The sequence below is a fragment of the Eutrigla gurnardus genome (assembly GCF_963514095.1).
Source record: "Eutrigla gurnardus genome assembly, chromosome: 2".
Classification (NCBI taxonomy): Eukaryota; Metazoa; Chordata; class Actinopteri; order Perciformes; family Triglidae; genus Eutrigla; species Eutrigla gurnardus.
Window position 1 is genome coordinate 4278942 of NC_139916.1, and position 16943 is coordinate 4295884.

General features: G+C 38.3%; 5 protein-coding genes across 6 annotated transcripts in view; 1 reads left to right on the plus strand and 4 right to left on the minus strand.

Moving 5' to 3' along the window:
- The window catches only part of atrip (ATR interacting protein), a 62638-nt gene that overhangs the window by 1981 nt on the left and 43714 nt on the right, over nucleotides 1-16943 (plus strand). The window lies entirely within an intron of this gene.
- LOC311023015 (transcription factor HES-5-like) lies at nucleotides 1345-2193 on the minus strand. The gene is made up of 2 exons (XM_084024657.1): nucleotides 2080-2193; nucleotides 1345-1975 (listed from the first exon to the last, which is right to left on the minus strand). Exons 1-2 carry the CDS (start codon nucleotides 2140-2142, stop codon nucleotides 1553-1555), a joined length of 486 nt encoding a protein of 161 aa, XP_083880783.1. The 5' UTR covers nucleotides 2143-2193; the 3' UTR covers nucleotides 1345-1552.
- Nucleotides 5262-6021, minus strand: LOC311023007 (transcription factor HES-5-like). The gene is made up of 2 exons (XM_084024643.1): nucleotides 5891-6021; nucleotides 5262-5778 (listed from the first exon to the last, which is right to left on the minus strand). The coding sequence occupies exons 1-2, from the start codon at nucleotides 5951-5953 to the stop codon at nucleotides 5446-5448; spliced, it is 396 nt and encodes a 131-aa protein (XP_083880769.1). The 5' UTR covers nucleotides 5954-6021; the 3' UTR covers nucleotides 5262-5445.
- Nucleotides 9431-10076, minus strand: LOC311023278 (transcription factor HES-5-like; the record flags this gene model as incomplete). Of its 2 annotated transcripts, XM_084024998.1 has the most annotated exons (3): nucleotides 9966-10064; nucleotides 9674-9853; nucleotides 9431-9580 (listed from the first exon to the last, which is right to left on the minus strand). In XM_084024998.1, exons 1-3 carry the CDS (start codon nucleotides 10026-10028, stop codon nucleotides 9431-9433), a joined length of 393 nt encoding a protein of 130 aa, XP_083881124.1. In that variant the 5' UTR covers nucleotides 10029-10064. The 2 variants fall into 2 exon arrangements, with proteins under 2 accessions (XP_083881124.1, XP_083881125.1); XM_084024999.1 differs by having other exon boundaries at nucleotides 9431-9853; nucleotides 9966-10076.
- LOC311024779 (transcription factor HES-5-like) lies at nucleotides 15697-16760 on the minus strand. Its single transcript, XM_084027359.1, has 2 exons — nucleotides 16487-16760; nucleotides 15697-16374 (listed from the first exon to the last, which is right to left on the minus strand). Exons 1-2 carry the CDS (start codon nucleotides 16547-16549, stop codon nucleotides 15952-15954), a joined length of 486 nt encoding a protein of 161 aa, XP_083883485.1. The 5' UTR covers nucleotides 16550-16760; the 3' UTR covers nucleotides 15697-15951.

Here is a 16943-nt window from a genome sequence, read left to right on the forward strand (position 1 = left end):
GGCAGAGGTCTGGATCTTTTGTCCCACTGGCCTCTGAGAGTGAGTTTCCCCTGGTTTCCCACACTCTGTCCTTTCACTGCTTTCACTGGAGGAACAATAGAAGTGTGTCTTGATTCTTATTATGCATCACTTTGAATAGGCCGCTGTCTGACTGACCTCTTTACTGAGGGACATGGTTAACTTTAAACGTTTTCACATTACTGCACCTGGGACTGACAACTATACTAAGATAGTGCACCAAAAGTGTCTTTGAATTTTCTCATTTGGTTTGATGAATCGATTCAAATTAACAGAGTGAGTTAACATGGATTATTGAAGCGTATGTATGCTTAGTTTAACACTAAACGGGTATGTTTTGGGTAAACAATTGTGTGCTGATTTGTCAATGAAAAGAAGGAACAACAATGGAGGCCTGTAACAATTAAGTTGAAATGAAGTTCAATAGTAGAAATGGGAAATTTAAACTTTCATTATAATAAACAGGGCAACCATGACACGCAATGACATGAGAACACAAACTTTTCAGCTGGCAGTGTTTGTTTATTCAACAAGGCACAATGAGCAACATAATGTATGAAAGCTCCATCTAGAGGTGATGATACATCACAACAACAACTTGTAGATTTCTACAAGACACACTGTACTCAGAGAGAGTAAAGGGACAACTGTCTTTATAAAAGACAAGCGGGTTACAACATTTGAGGACACAGTACTCAATGTCTTTTGATATTCATTCCCAATTGAATTTAAACATTTGCAATTAATGAACACAAAGCAAAAAAGTAACAACTGGCCTTAAAACAGGTCTCATCTTTCTAAGAAACGACTGAATTCAACATAAATTCATTGAGACAATAAAACAACCTTTAACAATTAAAGGATGAACTTATAGATCTTAAAACAGATCATCTTTCAATAATCATAAAGCGAGGTCAAGGCCATGAAAAGATAGTTTACAGTCTTCATAATTTCCAAATCCTTATTACCTATCAAGAGGTAATAAATATCTCCATGCACTATATTGTACCAACACATGACATGCAATGAGACATATGAAGTATCACAGTAAAATTGTGAAATTAAGCAAAAGTTTGAGGCAAACAAATATTAACATTAAGATCTAACAAAAGATCAGTTGACAGTAATCAGAGATATTAGACTCCATTATTACACAATATCCGAAAGAGAACCGTTAATGTTTCTGATCAAAATGATCAATAACAATCACAAGATAATAAATGTAACCATAGCGTTTGACAGGACCATCAATACATGATGGAAAGTAATGGATAAATATGATTGCAAATGCAATCAGATCTGGTTCATGCAACACGCATGACATGATGTTCTTTCTTAACTTGAAAGATATTGTTGCTGTCATTTCCTCAGGAAACGTCATCTTGCACTAAGAAGTCAAACACAAAATACAACCTTCTGTACAAACAGAAGAACAAGTTGATGATATTTCAGAATTCAGAAGAATTCACTTCCAGTATCTTTGACCAATATGGTCATCTCAGTTTGTCTGGTAGGAAGTCCAGTCTGTAGGTTTCTACCACGGCCTCCAGGGGGCGCTGTTGACTGGACTCTTGTCTTTGGTGATGCTGGTCTGGACTGTGGAGCTCAGAAGAGAGAAGTCAGCCTCTCTCAGGTTGTTATCAGAGGAAGACTGCAGCTTGTTGAAGTGGTTCAGCAGTCTTCTCTGGGACTGGGTCTTCACCTCCTCCTTGGACAGGAAGTGCGTCACCTCTTGGACACACCTGGTGTAGCCCTGATTGACGGCTGCTGTGTCCACAGCTCCATTCTGCTGCTGCAGTCGTCTCAGGACACAAACTGTCATCTCCAGGATGTCTGCTTTCTCCAGCTTGGACTCTGGCTGCTGTTTGAGGAACTCTGGACCCAGGAGAGACTTGAGCTGCTCAATGCTGCTGTTGATTCGCTCTCTGCGTAACTTCTCCACCAGAGGCTTTCTGAGCTGCAGAAAGAAAAAGGAAGTCATTAATAAACACATTCTGGAGTATCGTGTTCTTAGACAACTTCTTATCAACAATATTTAACTTTCTTGAATCTTGAATTTACCTTGTGGGTCAGAGTCGGATGCTCCTGAGAATTGGTCATTGCTGCAGTGATTGTAGGTGCCATGTCTGGATCTCTGTGCTGTAGAGGTCTCTGTAGAGAGAATCTGGTCTCTGCTGGCTTCAGCCCTCCTATTTATAGTCCCACATCACCATATGAATGGGTGGGTCTCGGTCTACTTGGAGTTTCTCACAGTCTCAGCCAATCAGAGAGCTTGGTGAGACAATAAGGGATGCAGCACACTTAATGCTGTTAATGGCCGGGGGACAATGGTTAGATCTCAGGGGAACAGGTGGAGGACTGGGGGGGTGATGGTGGGAGACTCACAGAGCTCTGTGTGAATCTGGGAAAGTGGTGACCCTGTAGAGAGAGCAGATCTGCTGCCTGATGCTGGGATCAATGACTTTGACTGAGCACACGCTCATCATCCCATCACACACGAGAGGAAGAAGCATTAATGGTGTAACCTAGAAATTACACTCATGTTAAAAAGAAATAATAAATCTTAAGTTTTCTTGTCTTTTGTGATTTTTTTGTGTTAAAACATTTAATTTAGCAGTTGAAATCACTGTCTTCATTAATTTTAGTGAGACAATTATTTTTCTTATATTTAAAGTTAAAAATTATTTTAATTTAACTTTAGAAAAATTGACCATTTAGTAAAATAATCTCATAATATGTGAGAAACCAGTTTGATAAACATTAATGGAATTTGAAGTCGACTCTAGACAACAATCATGCTGCCGTCCAGATGCAACAGAGTCCTTTGACACGTGCCTTGTAGTCAACGTGAGGAACAAGTTGAGCTCAGTTTCCCACACTGACTCCGTATGGTGGTCAGTGAGCCGCAAAGGCACTTCTGTGACAGATGCTGGCTGTGTGTTGCTATAGAAACGGAGCCTGACATCACCGGCCATCTGGAGGGAAACAACACCATTGGCTGTTTTTTAACCTTCCTAATACTTCAAATATTGGGTGAACAATCTATTATAAAGTATCAGCATTTTTTTTATCTCATCATATTTTCAGTTTACAATCATTATCATCCATTTTGGACCTCTAGTAATAATCATTAGTGACAATTAAGTGGATCAAAACAACAGTTCCACACATGAATGTGGGAGGCTTCCTGGGGGGCAGCTGTTTCCTGAAGTGTGCCAAATCCCTTTGGAGAATGACTCGACTGCTGGTGGGACGGATGTCATTCACACTCAACTGCCTCCTCCAGAGCTTTCCCACACTCCATCTATTAGCAGAATATAGGAATGTGCTCGACTACAAAAGGACCTTTTGAGGATCCTGCACAAGCAGAGTGTGGCGCCAAGGGAAGAAGCTGGGGCCCCCTCAAGAAATATTCCCGCCAAAGTGAATAGGTGATAAATAACATTTAGTTATACTACAGAAGGAAACTGCTGGGTGACTGTTGGAAAAGTTAAACTGGGATTTCCCCTCAAATAACTAGAAGATATGTCAAAGTGGAATTAATGAGAGAAAGCCCCAAATGTTGTGACCAATTTAAAGTTAGAAAAAATGTAGTTTTTAGTAAAAAAGATGGAATTAAGAAAAATGATATCAGACCTGAAAGTTAGATTCTGAAAAATATGAAACTCTAGATAAGTTGCATGAAAAGAAGCGGAAGAATAATAAAGGGAAAATGATATGTTGTGAATGCTCCTAACATTCACACCAATTAACCAAATAGAATAACTGACATTAAGCTTTTCAAACATGCTAGAAATATTGTCTCTTATTATACATATTCTGAAAGTGTGTTTATACCGATTCATATCAGAGCAACAGTTACAACCAAATACTTTGTTTAAACCAACTCCAGGTTTGAGAACCAGAGTCCCTTTTAGTCTCTGTCCCTTCAGGGCAAAGGTCTGGATCTATTGTCCCACTGGGCTCTGAGAGTGAGTTTCCTCTGGTTTCCCACACTCTGTGCTTTCACTGCTTTCACTGGAGGAACAATAGAAGTGTGTCTCATGATGCATCATGTTAGATAAAAGGTTTGACCTCTTTAAAAAAGTATATCGCTGTCTTCAAAGTGTTAACATCAAAATGCCTGAAATGGACAACTATGACAAAAATAATGTAGGAAAATAGTTTTTGAAATTGTACATTTTATTTGGTTTGATGACTTTTCTTACTCCATATAATTAGAGTGATGTAACATTGATAATCCCACTTCATAAAACTTTTTAATTAAACCATGTTCATTTTCTTTGTTTTACACTTGTCAGCTATTTAATTTATTAACAATTACCTTGTATATTGAAATGTATATTGATTTACCAATGAAAGGTAGAAACAATGATGGAAACCTAAAAAATTCAGATGAAATGAAAAAGAACACCATGAGAACACAAACTTCTCAGCTAGCAGTGTTTGTTTATTCAACAAGGTACAACGAGCCACATAATGTATGAAAGCTCCATCTAGAGGTGATGATACATCACAACAACAACTTGTAGATTACTACAAGACACACTGTACTCCAAGAGAGTAAAGGGACAACTGTCTTTATAAAAGACAAACAGGTTACAACATGGAGGACAAAGTACTCAATGTCTTTTACACATATTTTTCCAAGTGACTTTAAACATTTACTTTGTGAGGAAAAAGCTAAATTGATGTCTCATCTTTCTTAATAGCTTAATTTAACGTAAATTAAGTCTGACAATAAACAAACCTTTAACAATCACAGGATAAACGTTTTGATCCTAAAACAGATACTTTTTCAATGACCGCATCCGAGGGAATGTCCATTATGACAAAATAACCATAAAAAGGATGTTTAAGAGTTTTGATTCATTCAAAACCATCCATACCTGTTAAAAAGAGATACATATCTCAATGCACTATATTGTACAAACACATGATGTACATTGAAATATAAAGTATCACAGAAGAATTGTGACATACAGCAAACCCTTTCAGAAAAAAAGAGAAATATTTGGATCTAACAACAGATCAGTTTTGAATAACCAGAGAGATTTAAGTCCAATAAAGGGACATTAAATGTTTGATCACTGTGATCAATAACATAATAAAGATACGACAAACGTCACCATCACATACTGGTAATACATGAAGTACACTGAATTATAAAAATGATTGTAAAACAATCAGATCTGGTTCATGCAACATGCATGACAAGATGTTCTTTCTTAACTTGAAAGATATTGTTGCTGTCATTTCCTCAGGAAACGTCATCTTGCACTAAGAAGTCAAACACAAAATACAACCTTCTGTACAAACAGAAGAACAAGTTGATGATATTTCAGAATTCAGAAGAATTCACTTCCAGTATCTTTGACCAATATGGTCATCTCAGTTTGTCTGGTAGGAAGTCCAGTCTGTAGGTGTCTACCACGGCCTCCAGGGGGCGCTGTTGACTGGACTCTTGTCTTTGGTGATGCTGGACTGGATTGTGGAGCTCAGAAGAGAGAAGTCAGCCTCTCTCAGGTTGTTATCAGAGGAAGACTGCAGCTTGTTGAAGTGGTTCAGCAGTCTTCTCTGCTGTCCATTCTGCTGCTGCAGTCGTCTCAGGACACAAACTGTCATCTCCAGGATGTCTGCTTTCTCCAGCTTGGACTCTGGCTGCTGTTTGAGGAACTCTGGACCCAGGAGAGACTTGAGCTGCTCAATGCTGCTGTTGATTCGCTCTCTGCGTAACTTCTCCACCAGAGGCTTTCTGAGCTGCAGAAAGAAGAAGGAAGTCATTAATAAACACATTCTGGAGTATCGTGTTAGCATGAACAAAGACAACTTCTTATCAACAATATTTAACTTTCTTGAATCTTGAATTTACCTTGTGGGTCAGAGTCAGATGCTCCTGAGAATTGGTCATTGCTGCAGTGATTGTAGGTGCCATGTCTGGATCTCTGTGCTGTAGAGGTCTCTGTAGAGAGAATCTGGTCTCTGCTGGGTTCAGCCCTCCTATTTATAGTCCCACATCACCATATGAATGTGTGGGTCTCGGTCTAGTTGGAGTTTCTCACAGCCTCAGCCAATCAATAGCTTGGATAGATGTTAAACGATGCCACACGCCTCATGGTTTATTGATGTGATGACAATGGTTAGATCTCAGGGGAACAGGTGGAGGACTGGGGGGGTGATGGTGGGAGACTCACAGAGCTCTGTGTGAATCTGGGAAAGTGGTGACCCTGTAGAGAGAGCAGATCTGCTGCCTGATGCTGGGATCAATGACTTTGACTGAGCACACGCTCATCATCCCATCACACACGTGGGGGACTGACAAGTAGTTGCATCTTGGGTAAAATGTACTGTTGTTTATTCAGTTTAAGGACATGTAAGTTAGTCAGTGGAAATAGATATTGGGTCTAAATGTGCCAACACCTTAAGTGCCATTCAAGTCATGTATCCTCAATTTTTTGCTGATTATTTCACGTGCAATATTTATGTAATGCAATATATACTTTTCCTCTTAGACTTTCATAATGATTAAAATAGCATATTTATAAACTTGATGACAAGGATCAGTTTGGAGTCCAGATGTTTCCCAGTCCGCTGACTGGTGTCTTGTAGGCAGTGTGGGTAGAAAGTTGGTCTCAGTTTCCCACACTGACTCCTTGAATGCTTTGGTCAATGAAGCACAAAAGGTGTTTGAATGGAGCCTTTGTGACTGATCCTGGACGTGTGTTGTAGTAGAAACAGAGCCTGACGTCACCAACCATCTGGAGGGAAACAACACCATTGGCTGACTCAGACAGGCTGTAAAGTTTAAAATCCTGATGAACATTTTAGAAAAATGTTTAGATTAAAGTTATTTAGTAAATTATTGTCAACTTTCAGTCCTTTTTAAAATCATCAAGTGGATAAAGATTTGAGCTTTGTAGATGAGGCTGGGAGGTTGAGGCAGCTGTTTCCTGAAGTGTGCCAAATCCCTTTGGAGAATAATCTGCTGCTGGTGGGGTTGAGGATGATAATCATGCTCAATTCTCTTTCATCAAAATAAATTAAGCTGATTTTTAACACGTAGGGGGCATTAAATTATCCCCTTTTTATTTTTCTGTCTTTTTATCACATTAAATAACTCATCAACATTACATGAAAATATATAAAGACAGATTTGGCTTTGTTGGAAACTAGTGCTGAAATCACATGTTATTTAAGTATTCAAAAAAACCTATATTGTTAATATAACAATATACACTGAGGTAAACATGTGACTTGGCTGTGTTTATAATTTGTCAAACAAATATTGATCCGTGCGGTATCAATACCGAACAAGACTATAATGCTGAAACAAACCAAATAATTTTTATTTAACATTTGCAATAACAATCTAGTTTTACTATTTACTTAATTGACAGAAAGTTATTTTGTAGAATGTACTTGCCATGTTGTTTCTATCATGGTAGGAAATTATTTAAAAAAACACAAATCTATGATCTTAATCAGATTAGATATTTGCATCTCTGACAGCGTGAGTATCATTTAATCTCTGTCCCTTCAGGACAAAGGTCTGGATCTATTATCCCACAGGGCTCTGTGAGTGAGTTTCCTCTGCTTTCCCACACTCTGTCCTTTCACTGCTTTCATTGAAGGAACAATAGAAGTGTGTCTCATTATTCATCATATGAGATACCAATGTTTCCCCTACAATGTTATAGGAATGGCGGTGCATCATTCCTATGGAACCCCCTGCCATCACAGGAAAACCCAAAATAAAATGTTTCAAATGCCCAATATAACCAAAATGTAGGGATGCACCGATACCGGGTACTCATGTACTCATGTACTCATACTCCTAATGCTCCGATACAAGTGCACCCAACACTACTGCAGCAACGGGTCGTTAACCTCTCATCACTGAGCCTAAGACACAAGCTAAGTTCCTGTGTGTTAAAGTATAGGGGGTTAGCTCAGACGTTAGCAAGATTTCTGGCTGCTCCAGCGCACTTATACAATACTCATATTGTTACTAAGTATCAGCAAGTCCTGAAATTTAACTATTTGAAAAAAAAGAGTGGTATCAGTGCATCCTTACCAAATATCCATTTGGAAATCATAAGTCACCCTCTCCTTGTGTTCACTTTGTTTCAAGTATTTTACATATATAGAAACCAAAACATGACTTGTCTTACTCCATATAATTAGAGTGATGTAACATTGATAATCTCACTTCATCAAACGTTTTAATGCAACCAATATCCTTTTCTTTGTTTTATACTAGTAAGCTATTTTATGGATGGACAATTACCTTGTAAACTGAATTGTGTATTGAGTTGCCAATGAAAGGTAGAAACAATGATGGAAATCTAAAAAAATAAATAAGATGAACTGAAAAAGAAAGTCATGAGAACACAAACTTTTCAGCTGGCAGTGTTTGTTTATTCAACAAGGTTCAATGAGCCACATAATGTATGAAAGCTCCATCTAGAAGTGATGATACATCACAACTACGACTTGTAGATTTCTACAAGACACACTGTACTCAGAGAGAGTAAAGGGACAACTGTCTTTATAAAAGACAAACGGGTTACAATATTTGAGGACACAGTACTCAATGTCTTTTGATATTCGTTCCCAATTGAATTTAAACATTTGCAATTAATGAACACAAAGCAAAAAAGTAACAACTGGCCTTAAAACAGGTCTCATCTTTCTAAGAAACGACTGAATTCAACATGAATTCATTGAGACAATAAACAAACCTTTAACAATTAAAGGATGAACTTATAGATCTTAAAACAGATCATCTTTCAATAATCATAAAGCAAGGTCAAGACCATGAAAAGATAGTTACAGTCTTCATAATTTCCAAATCCTTATTACCTATCAAGAGGTAATAAATATCTCCATGCACTATATTGTACCAACACATGACATGCAATGAGACATATGAAGTATCACAGTAAAATTGTGAAATTAAGCAAAAGTTTGAGGCAAACAAATATTAACATTAAGATCTAACAAAAGACAGTAATCAGAGATATTAAACTCCATTATTACACAATATCCGAAAGAGAACCGTTAATGTTTCTGATCAAAATGATCAAGATTCAGAAGATAACACATGTTATCATAGCATTATGCCACCAATACATGATGTAAAGTACTGGATGAGAACAATTGCAAATGCAATCAGATCTGGTTCATGCAACACGCATGACATGATGTTCTTTCTTAACTTGAAAGATATTGTTGCTGTCATTTCCTCAGGAAACGTCATCTTGCACTAAGAAGTCAAACACAAAATACAACCTTCTGTACAAACAGAAGAACAAGTTGATGATATTTCAGAATTCAGAAGAATTCACTTCCAGTATCTTTGACCAATATGGTCATCTCAGTTTGTCTGGTAGGAAGTCCAGTCTGTAGGTTTCTACCACGGCCTCCAGGGGGCGCTGTTGCCTGGACTCTGGTCTTTGGTGATGCTGGTCTGGACTGTGGAGCTCAGAAGAGAGAAGTCAGCCTCTCTCAGGTTGTTATCAGAGGAAGACTGCAGCTTGTTGAAGTGGTTCAGCAGTCTTCTCTGGGACTGGGTCTTCACCTCCTCCTTTGACAGGAAGTGCGTCACCTCTTGGACACACCTGGTGTAGCCCTGATTGACGGCTGCTGTGTCCACAGCTCCATTCTGCTGCTGCAGTCGTCTCAGGACACAAACTGTCATCTCCAGGATGTCTGCTTTCTCCAGCTTGGACTCTGGCTGCTGTTTGAGGAACTCTGGACCCAGGAGAGACTTGAGCTGCTCAATGCTGCTGTTGATTCGCTCTCTGCGTAACTTCTCCACCAGAGGCTTTCTGAGCTGCAGAAAGAAGAAGGAAGTCATTAATAAACACATTCTGGAGTATCGTGTTGGCATGAACAAAGACAACTTCTTATCAACAATATTTAACTTTCTTGAATCTTGAATTTACCTTGTGGGTCAGAGTCGGATGCTCCTGAGAATTGGTCATTGCTGCAGTGATTGTAGGTGCCATGTCTGGATCTCTGTGCTGTAGAGGTCTCTGTAGAGAGAATCTGGTCTCTGCTGGGTTCAGCCCTCCTATTTATAGTCCCACATCTCCATATGAATGTGTGGGTCTCGGTCTAGTTGGAGTTTCTCACAGTTTCAGCCAATCAGAGAGATTGGTGAGACAACAAGGGATGCAGCACACTTAATGCTGTTATTGCCCGGGGGACAAGGGTTAGATCTCAGGGGAACAGGTGGAGGACTGGGGGGGTGATGGTGGGAGACTCACAGAGCTCTGTGTGAATCTGGGAAAGTGGTGACCCTGTAGAGAGAGCAGATCTGCTGCCTGATGCTGGGATCAATGACTTTGACTGAGCACACGCTCATCATCCCATCACACACGAGAGGAAGAAGCATTAATGGTGTTACCTAGAAATTACACTCATGTTAAAAAGAAATATAAAAACATGCATACAAAAGTGTTTTTGGCTTAAATGATTTCATCGTGTCCAAAATTATATGTTGCAGGTGAAATCATTGTCTTTACATTTTCGTGAGATATTTCATTTTATATTTAACGTTGATCATTCTTTTCATGTTACATTACATAAATTGACCATTTAGTAAATAATCTCATAATATGTGAGAAACCAGTTTGATAAACATTAATGGAATTTGAAGTCGACTCTAGACAACAATCATGCTGCCGTCCAGATGCAACAGAGTCCTTTGACACGTGCCTTGTAGTCAACGTGAGGAACAAGTTGAGCTCAGTTTCCCACACTGACTCCGTATGGTGGTCAATCAGCCATGAAGGCACTTCTGTGACAGATGCTGGCTGTGTGTTGCTATAGAAACGGAGCCTGACATCACCGGCCATCTGGAGGGAAACCACACCATTGGCTGTTTCTGACCCTTCCTAATACTTCAAATATTGGGTGAACAATCTATTATAAAGTATCAGCATTTTTTTTTTATCTAATCATATTTTCAGTTTACAATCATTATCATCCATTTTGAACCTCTAGTAATAATCATTAGTGACAATTAAGTGGATCAAAACTCCAGTTCCACACATGAATGTGGGAGGCTTCCTGGGGGGCAGCTGTTTCCTGAAGTGTGCCAAATCCCTTTGGAGAATGACTCGACTGCTGGTGGGACGGATGTCATTCACACTCAACTGCCTCCTCCAGAGCTTTCCCACACTCCATCTATTAGCAGAATATAGGAATGTGCTCGACTACAAAAGGACCTTTTGAGGATCCTGCACAAGCAGAGTGTGGCGCCAAGGGAAGAAGCTGGGGCCCCCTCAAGAAATATTCCCGCCAAAGTGAATAGGTGATAAATAACATTTAGTTATACTACAGAAGGAAACTGCTGGGTGACTGTTGGAAAAGTTAAACTGGGATTTCCCCTCAAATAACTAGAAGATATGTCAAAGTGGAATTAATGAGAGAAAGCCCCACATGTTACCAATGACCAATTTAAAGTTAGAAAAAAATGTAGTTTTTAGTAAGAAAGATGGAATTAACCCTTGTGCCCTCCTCGGGCATTTTTGTACATTTTTCTCAACTTTTCTTTTTGATTTGGCGATCATTTTGGCTGTGTTACAGCTTGTGGCATGAATTTTTGCAGGAACTTTTCTTTTTAGTCAAATTTTTGAAATCCACTGTCTTTTACTCTTACATGTCTTTTATTTTCTTGTAATGCATTTTGCACCCTTTAACCACCTTCGTGGCAAAAATGTACACGCACAAAAGTAATGCCAGTAAATCACCATACATCAATATTTTTTTCTGCTTTTTTTTTTCATAAATCACTTAAACAACTTCAGACTTACTCAAAACTACCAACCATTCAATCATTTTCAGTATTTTAACCCTTTAAATGCCAGTTTTATTATTTGAAATATGAATTATTTATTACAAAAAAAACACAAAATGTATTATTTTCCATATAATTAGTAGCAGGCTGATATGGCTTTGGGGGTAATTAGAGTATTGGATATATCAAAGATTAGCAACAAAATGTATTTGATTGCATTAGTATATTTTATGTAGTAACAGATACTCCCTCTAACCACCTTCGTGGCCAAAAATGCCTCATTGACTTCCATTAAAACCACATTTTTTAATCTCACTGCCAATGCATTATAAAACCATGCATTCTGGAATGTCAGCATTTCATTTTGAAGAAAGGTAGTGATATTTGACATTTTTGTTGTATTTCACCAGATTCAACCATTTTCCCATTGTAGGCCGATGCATGAAATTCTTGTATTTTTGCCAGTTATATCATGGAGCTGGGTGACAACCAGGGCCCCCAAGAGTGAGTGTGTGTGTGTGTGTGTGTGTGTGTGTGTGTGTGTGTGTATGTATGTGTGTGTGTGTGTGTGTGTACGCTCACTTGCATGTGTGCGCGTGCGCACACTCGTGTGTGTGTGTGTGTGTGTGTGTGAGAGAGAGATGGAGAGAGAGTGTGGGAATCTGTAAGCACGCACTGATCATTTCAGGGGTGAACAAAGGTCATCTTTTGAGAAATGTGTTTCATGTGTCTTTATAAAGGTACTTGAGTGAAAACATGGCCTCCTGCCTTTGCTGTACTCAAAAACAAAGCAAAAACAACTGTTAGTGTGTTTATGCACCTGGCTGCTTTCACAGCCAAAGATTTTTTTGGCCACGAAGGTGGTTAGAGGGAGTATCTGTTACTACATAAAATATACTAATGCAATCAAATACATTTTGTTGCTAATCTTTGATATATCCAATACTCTAATTACCACCAAAGCCATATCAGCCTGCTACTCATTATATGGAAAATAATACATGTTTTGTGGGGTTTTTTAATAGATAATTAATAATAAAAATAATTAAACTGGCATTTAAAGGGTTAACATCCTGAAAATGATTAAATATTTGATCATTTTGATAAGGGCTGAAGTTGATTAAGGGATTCAAGCACAAAAAAAACAGAAACAAATATTGATGTATGAGGATTTTATGGCAGATTTTGTGCGTGTACATTTTTGCAATGAAGGTGGTTAAAGGATGCAAAATTTTAAATCTGACACTACTTAAAAAATACTGATGCAATCAAATCAATTTTGTTGCTAATCTTTGACATATCCAAGACTCTAATCACCACCAAAGCCCCATCCCTCAACTACTTATTATATGGAAAATATTTAAAAAAAAATGTTTTTTTGGAGGAAAAAATGAAATAATTCAAATAATAAAACTGGCATTTTAAGGGTTAAAGTCCTGAAAATGATTGAATATTTGGTAGTTTTGAGTAGGTCTGAAGTTGTTTAAGTGATTTCTGAAAAAAAAAAGTAGAAAAAAACATTGATGTATGGTGATTTAATGGAATTTCTTTTGTGCGTGTACATTTTTGCCACGAAGGTGGTTAGAGGGAGTTTTTTTGAGGAGGGCACAAGGGTTAAGAAAAATGATATCAGACCTGAAAGTTAGATTCTGAAAAATATGAAACTCTAGATAAGTTGCATGAAAAGAAGCCGAAGAATAATAAAGGGAAAATGATACATTCACACCAATTAACCAAATTACATAGAATAACTGACATTAAGCTTTTCAAACATGCTAGAAATATTGTTATTGTTAATATTCTGAAAGTGTGTTTATACCGATTCATATCAGAGCAACAGTAACAACCAAATACTTTGTTTAAACCAACTCCAGGTTTGAGAACCAGAGTCCCTTTTAGTCTCTGTCCCTTCAGGGCAAAGGTCTGGATCTATTGTCCCACTGGGCTCTGAGAGTGAGTTTCCTCTGGTTTCCCACACTCTGTGCTTTCACTGCTTTCACTGGAGGAACAATAGAAGTGTGTCTCATGATGCATCATGTTAGATAAAAGGTTTGACCTCTTTAAAAAAGTATATCGCTGTCTTCAAAGTGTTAACATCAAAATGCCTGAAATGGACAACTATGACAAAAATAATGTAGGAAAATAGTCTTTGAAATTTTGTTTGACTTGTCTGCAGGGGTGGGCAAAAAGACTATTCACGTAAAAATTGAGATTCTTTTTGTCTATGGTTCTAAATCCATTCATAACTTTGCAAAAATGGATTTAAGAAAGAAAGCAATGCTATTTATTTATTTTTTAATACTTTTTGTTGCAAGTTAAGCATGAATGAATAATATCTTTGGTTTTAGATTTGCCTTTGTGTATTTACATTATTGTCATCAGTTTAACTTTTTTTTTTTTTTTTTTAAATGATGATATAATGTTATGCTCTCATGGCATAAGTTGCCACACCGCCTTTATTAGCTCACAGAGGACTGGAGTAGATCAAGAAGCATGTACTCATTAAAAAATAGATTTTGAATTGTGAATCATTTCTGAATCAACAATTGATTCTGAATTGCATCGTGACCTCAAGAATTGGAATAGCAACGAATCAAGAGACACCCAAAGACTCCCACACTTACTTGTCTTACTCCATATAATAAGGGTGATGTAACATTGCTTTTCTAATTTTTTACACTAGTCAGCTATTTCATGGATTACCAATTACCTTGTATACTGAATTGTATATCGATTTTCCAATGCAAGGTAGAAATGATGATGGAAAATCTCTCCAAAATAAATGAAAAAACAATGACATGAGAAGGCAGACTTTTCAGCTGGCAGTGTTTGTTTATTCAACCAGGTTCAATGAGCAACATAATGTATGAAAGCTCCATCTAGAGGTGATGATACATCACAACAACAACTTGTAGATTTCTACAAGACACACTGTACTCAGAGAGAGTAAAGGGACAACTGTCTTTATAAAAGACAAACAGGTTACACACTTTGAGGACACAGTACTTTACACAGTACACAGTAACGACTGGCCTTAAAACAGGTCTCATCTTTCTTAATGATTACTTAATTCAATATGTTGATCTTAAAACAGATCATTCTTCATTCACCCCATAAAACAAGGGAAAGTCCTTAATGACAAAATAGCCATACTTGGACATTTAAGGGTTTGATTACTTCAAAACAATCAATACTTATCAAGAGGTAATTAATATCTCCATGTATTATATATTTCACCAACACAAGACATGGCATGTACGTGCAACATGTTACAAACTGGCATGAAGCAAAACTTTTCGGAAAAAAGTATAGCTATTTGGATCTAACAACAGATCAATTTTGAGCAATCTAAGAGATTAAAATCCACAATTACTAGATGTGGATGAAAACGACAGGTTTCTGATCAAAATGATCAATAACAATCACAAGATAACAAATGTAACCATAGATTTTCACAATACCACCAATACATGATGGAAAGTAATGGATAAATATAATTGCAAATGCAATCAGATCTGGTTCATGCAACATGCATGACAAGATGTTCTTTCTTAACTTAAATCAATACCTATCAAGAGGTAATTAATATCTCCATGCACTATATTTCACCAACACATGACATGGCATGTACGTGCAAAGTGTCACAGACAAATTGTGGCATAAACCAAACTTTTTCGATAAAAAGTATAGACATTTGGATCTAACAACAGATTAGTTTTGAGTAATCAAAGATATTAAAGTCCACAACAAAAAAATGTGGATGAAAAGAAAAGGTTTCTGATCAAAATGACCAATAACAATCACAAGATAATAAATGTCACCATAGCTTTTGACAGGACCATCAAACATGATGTAAAGTAATGGATAAATATAATTGCAAATGCAATCAGATCTGGTTCATGCAACATGCATGACAAGATGTTCTTTCTTAACTTGAAAGATATTGTTGCTGTCATTTCCTCAGGAAACGTCATCTTGCACTAAGAAGTCAAACACAAAATACAACCTTCTGTACAAACAGAAGAACAAGTTGATGATATTTCAGAATTCAGAAGAATTCACTTCCAGTATCTTTGACCAATATGGTCATCTCAGTTTGTCTGGTAGGAAGTCCAGTCTGTAGGTGTCTACCACGGCCTCCAGGGGGCGCTGTTGACTGGACTCTTGTCTTTGGTGATGCTGGTCTGGACTGTGGAGCTCAGAAGAGAGAAGTCAGCCTCTCTCAGGTTGTTATCAGAGGAAGACTGCAGCTTGTTGAAGTGGTTCAGCAGTCTTCTCTGGGACTGGGTCTTCACCTCCTCCTTGGACAGGAAGTGCGTCACCTCTTGGACACACCTGGTGTAGCCCTGATTGACGGCTGCTGTGTCCACAGCTCCATTCTGCTGCTGCAGTCGTCTAAGGACACAAACTGTCATCTCCAGGATGTCTGCTTTCTCCAGCTTGGACTCTGGCTGCTGTTTGAGGAACTCTGGACCCAGGAGAGACTTGAGCTGCTCAATGCTGCTGTTGATTCGCTCTCTGCGTAACTTCTCCACCAGAGGCTTTCTGAGCTGCAGAGAGAAGAAGGAAGTCATTAATAAACACATTCTGGAGTATCGTGTTAGCATGAACAAAGACAACTTCTTATCAACAATATTTAACTTTCTTGGATCTTGAATTTACCTTGTGGGTCAGAGTCGGATGCTCCTGAGAATTGGTCATTGCTGCAGTGATTGTAGGTGCCATGTCTGGATCTCTGTGCTGTAGAGGTCTCTGTAGAGAGAATCTGGTCTCTGCTGGGTTCAGCCCTCCTATTTATAGTCCCACATCTCCATATGAATGTGTGGGTCTCGGTCTAGTTGGAGTTTCTCACAGTCTCAGCCAATCAGAGAGCTTGGTGAGACAACAAGGGATGCAGCACACTTAATGCTGTTATTGCCCGGGGGACAATTGTTAGATCTCAGGGGAACAGGTGGAGGACTGGGGGGGTGATGGTGGGAGACTCACAGAGCTCTGTGTGAATCTGGGAAAGTAGTGACCCTGTAGAGAGAGCAGATCTGCTGCCTGATGCTGGGATCAATGACTTTGACTGAGCACACGCTCATCATCCCATCACACACGTGGGGGACTGACAAGAAGT

Bases quoted from the DNA above. Each gene is read 5' to 3' on its own strand.
- LOC311023015 (XM_084024657.1), bottom strand. From the start codon at position 2,142: ATGGCACCTACAATCACTGCAGCAATGACCAATTCTCAGGAGCATCCG. The intron at 1,976-2,079 runs GTAAATTCAAGA...TTCTTTCTGCAG, and splicing joins ATCCGACTCTGACCCACAAG to CTCAGAAAGCCTCTGGTGGA.
- LOC311023007 (XM_084024643.1), bottom strand. From the start codon at position 5,953: ATGGCACCTACAATCACTGCAGCAATGACCAATTCTCAGGAGCATCTG. The intron at 5,779-5,890 runs GTAAATTCAAGA...TTCTTTCTGCAG, and splicing joins ATCTGACTCTGACCCACAAG to CTCAGAAAGCCTCTGGTGGA.
- LOC311024779 (XM_084027359.1), bottom strand. From the start codon at position 16,549: ATGGCACCTACAATCACTGCAGCAATGACCAATTCTCAGGAGCATCCG. The intron at 16,375-16,486 runs GTAAATTCAAGA...TTCTCTCTGCAG, and splicing joins ATCCGACTCTGACCCACAAG to CTCAGAAAGCCTCTGGTGGA.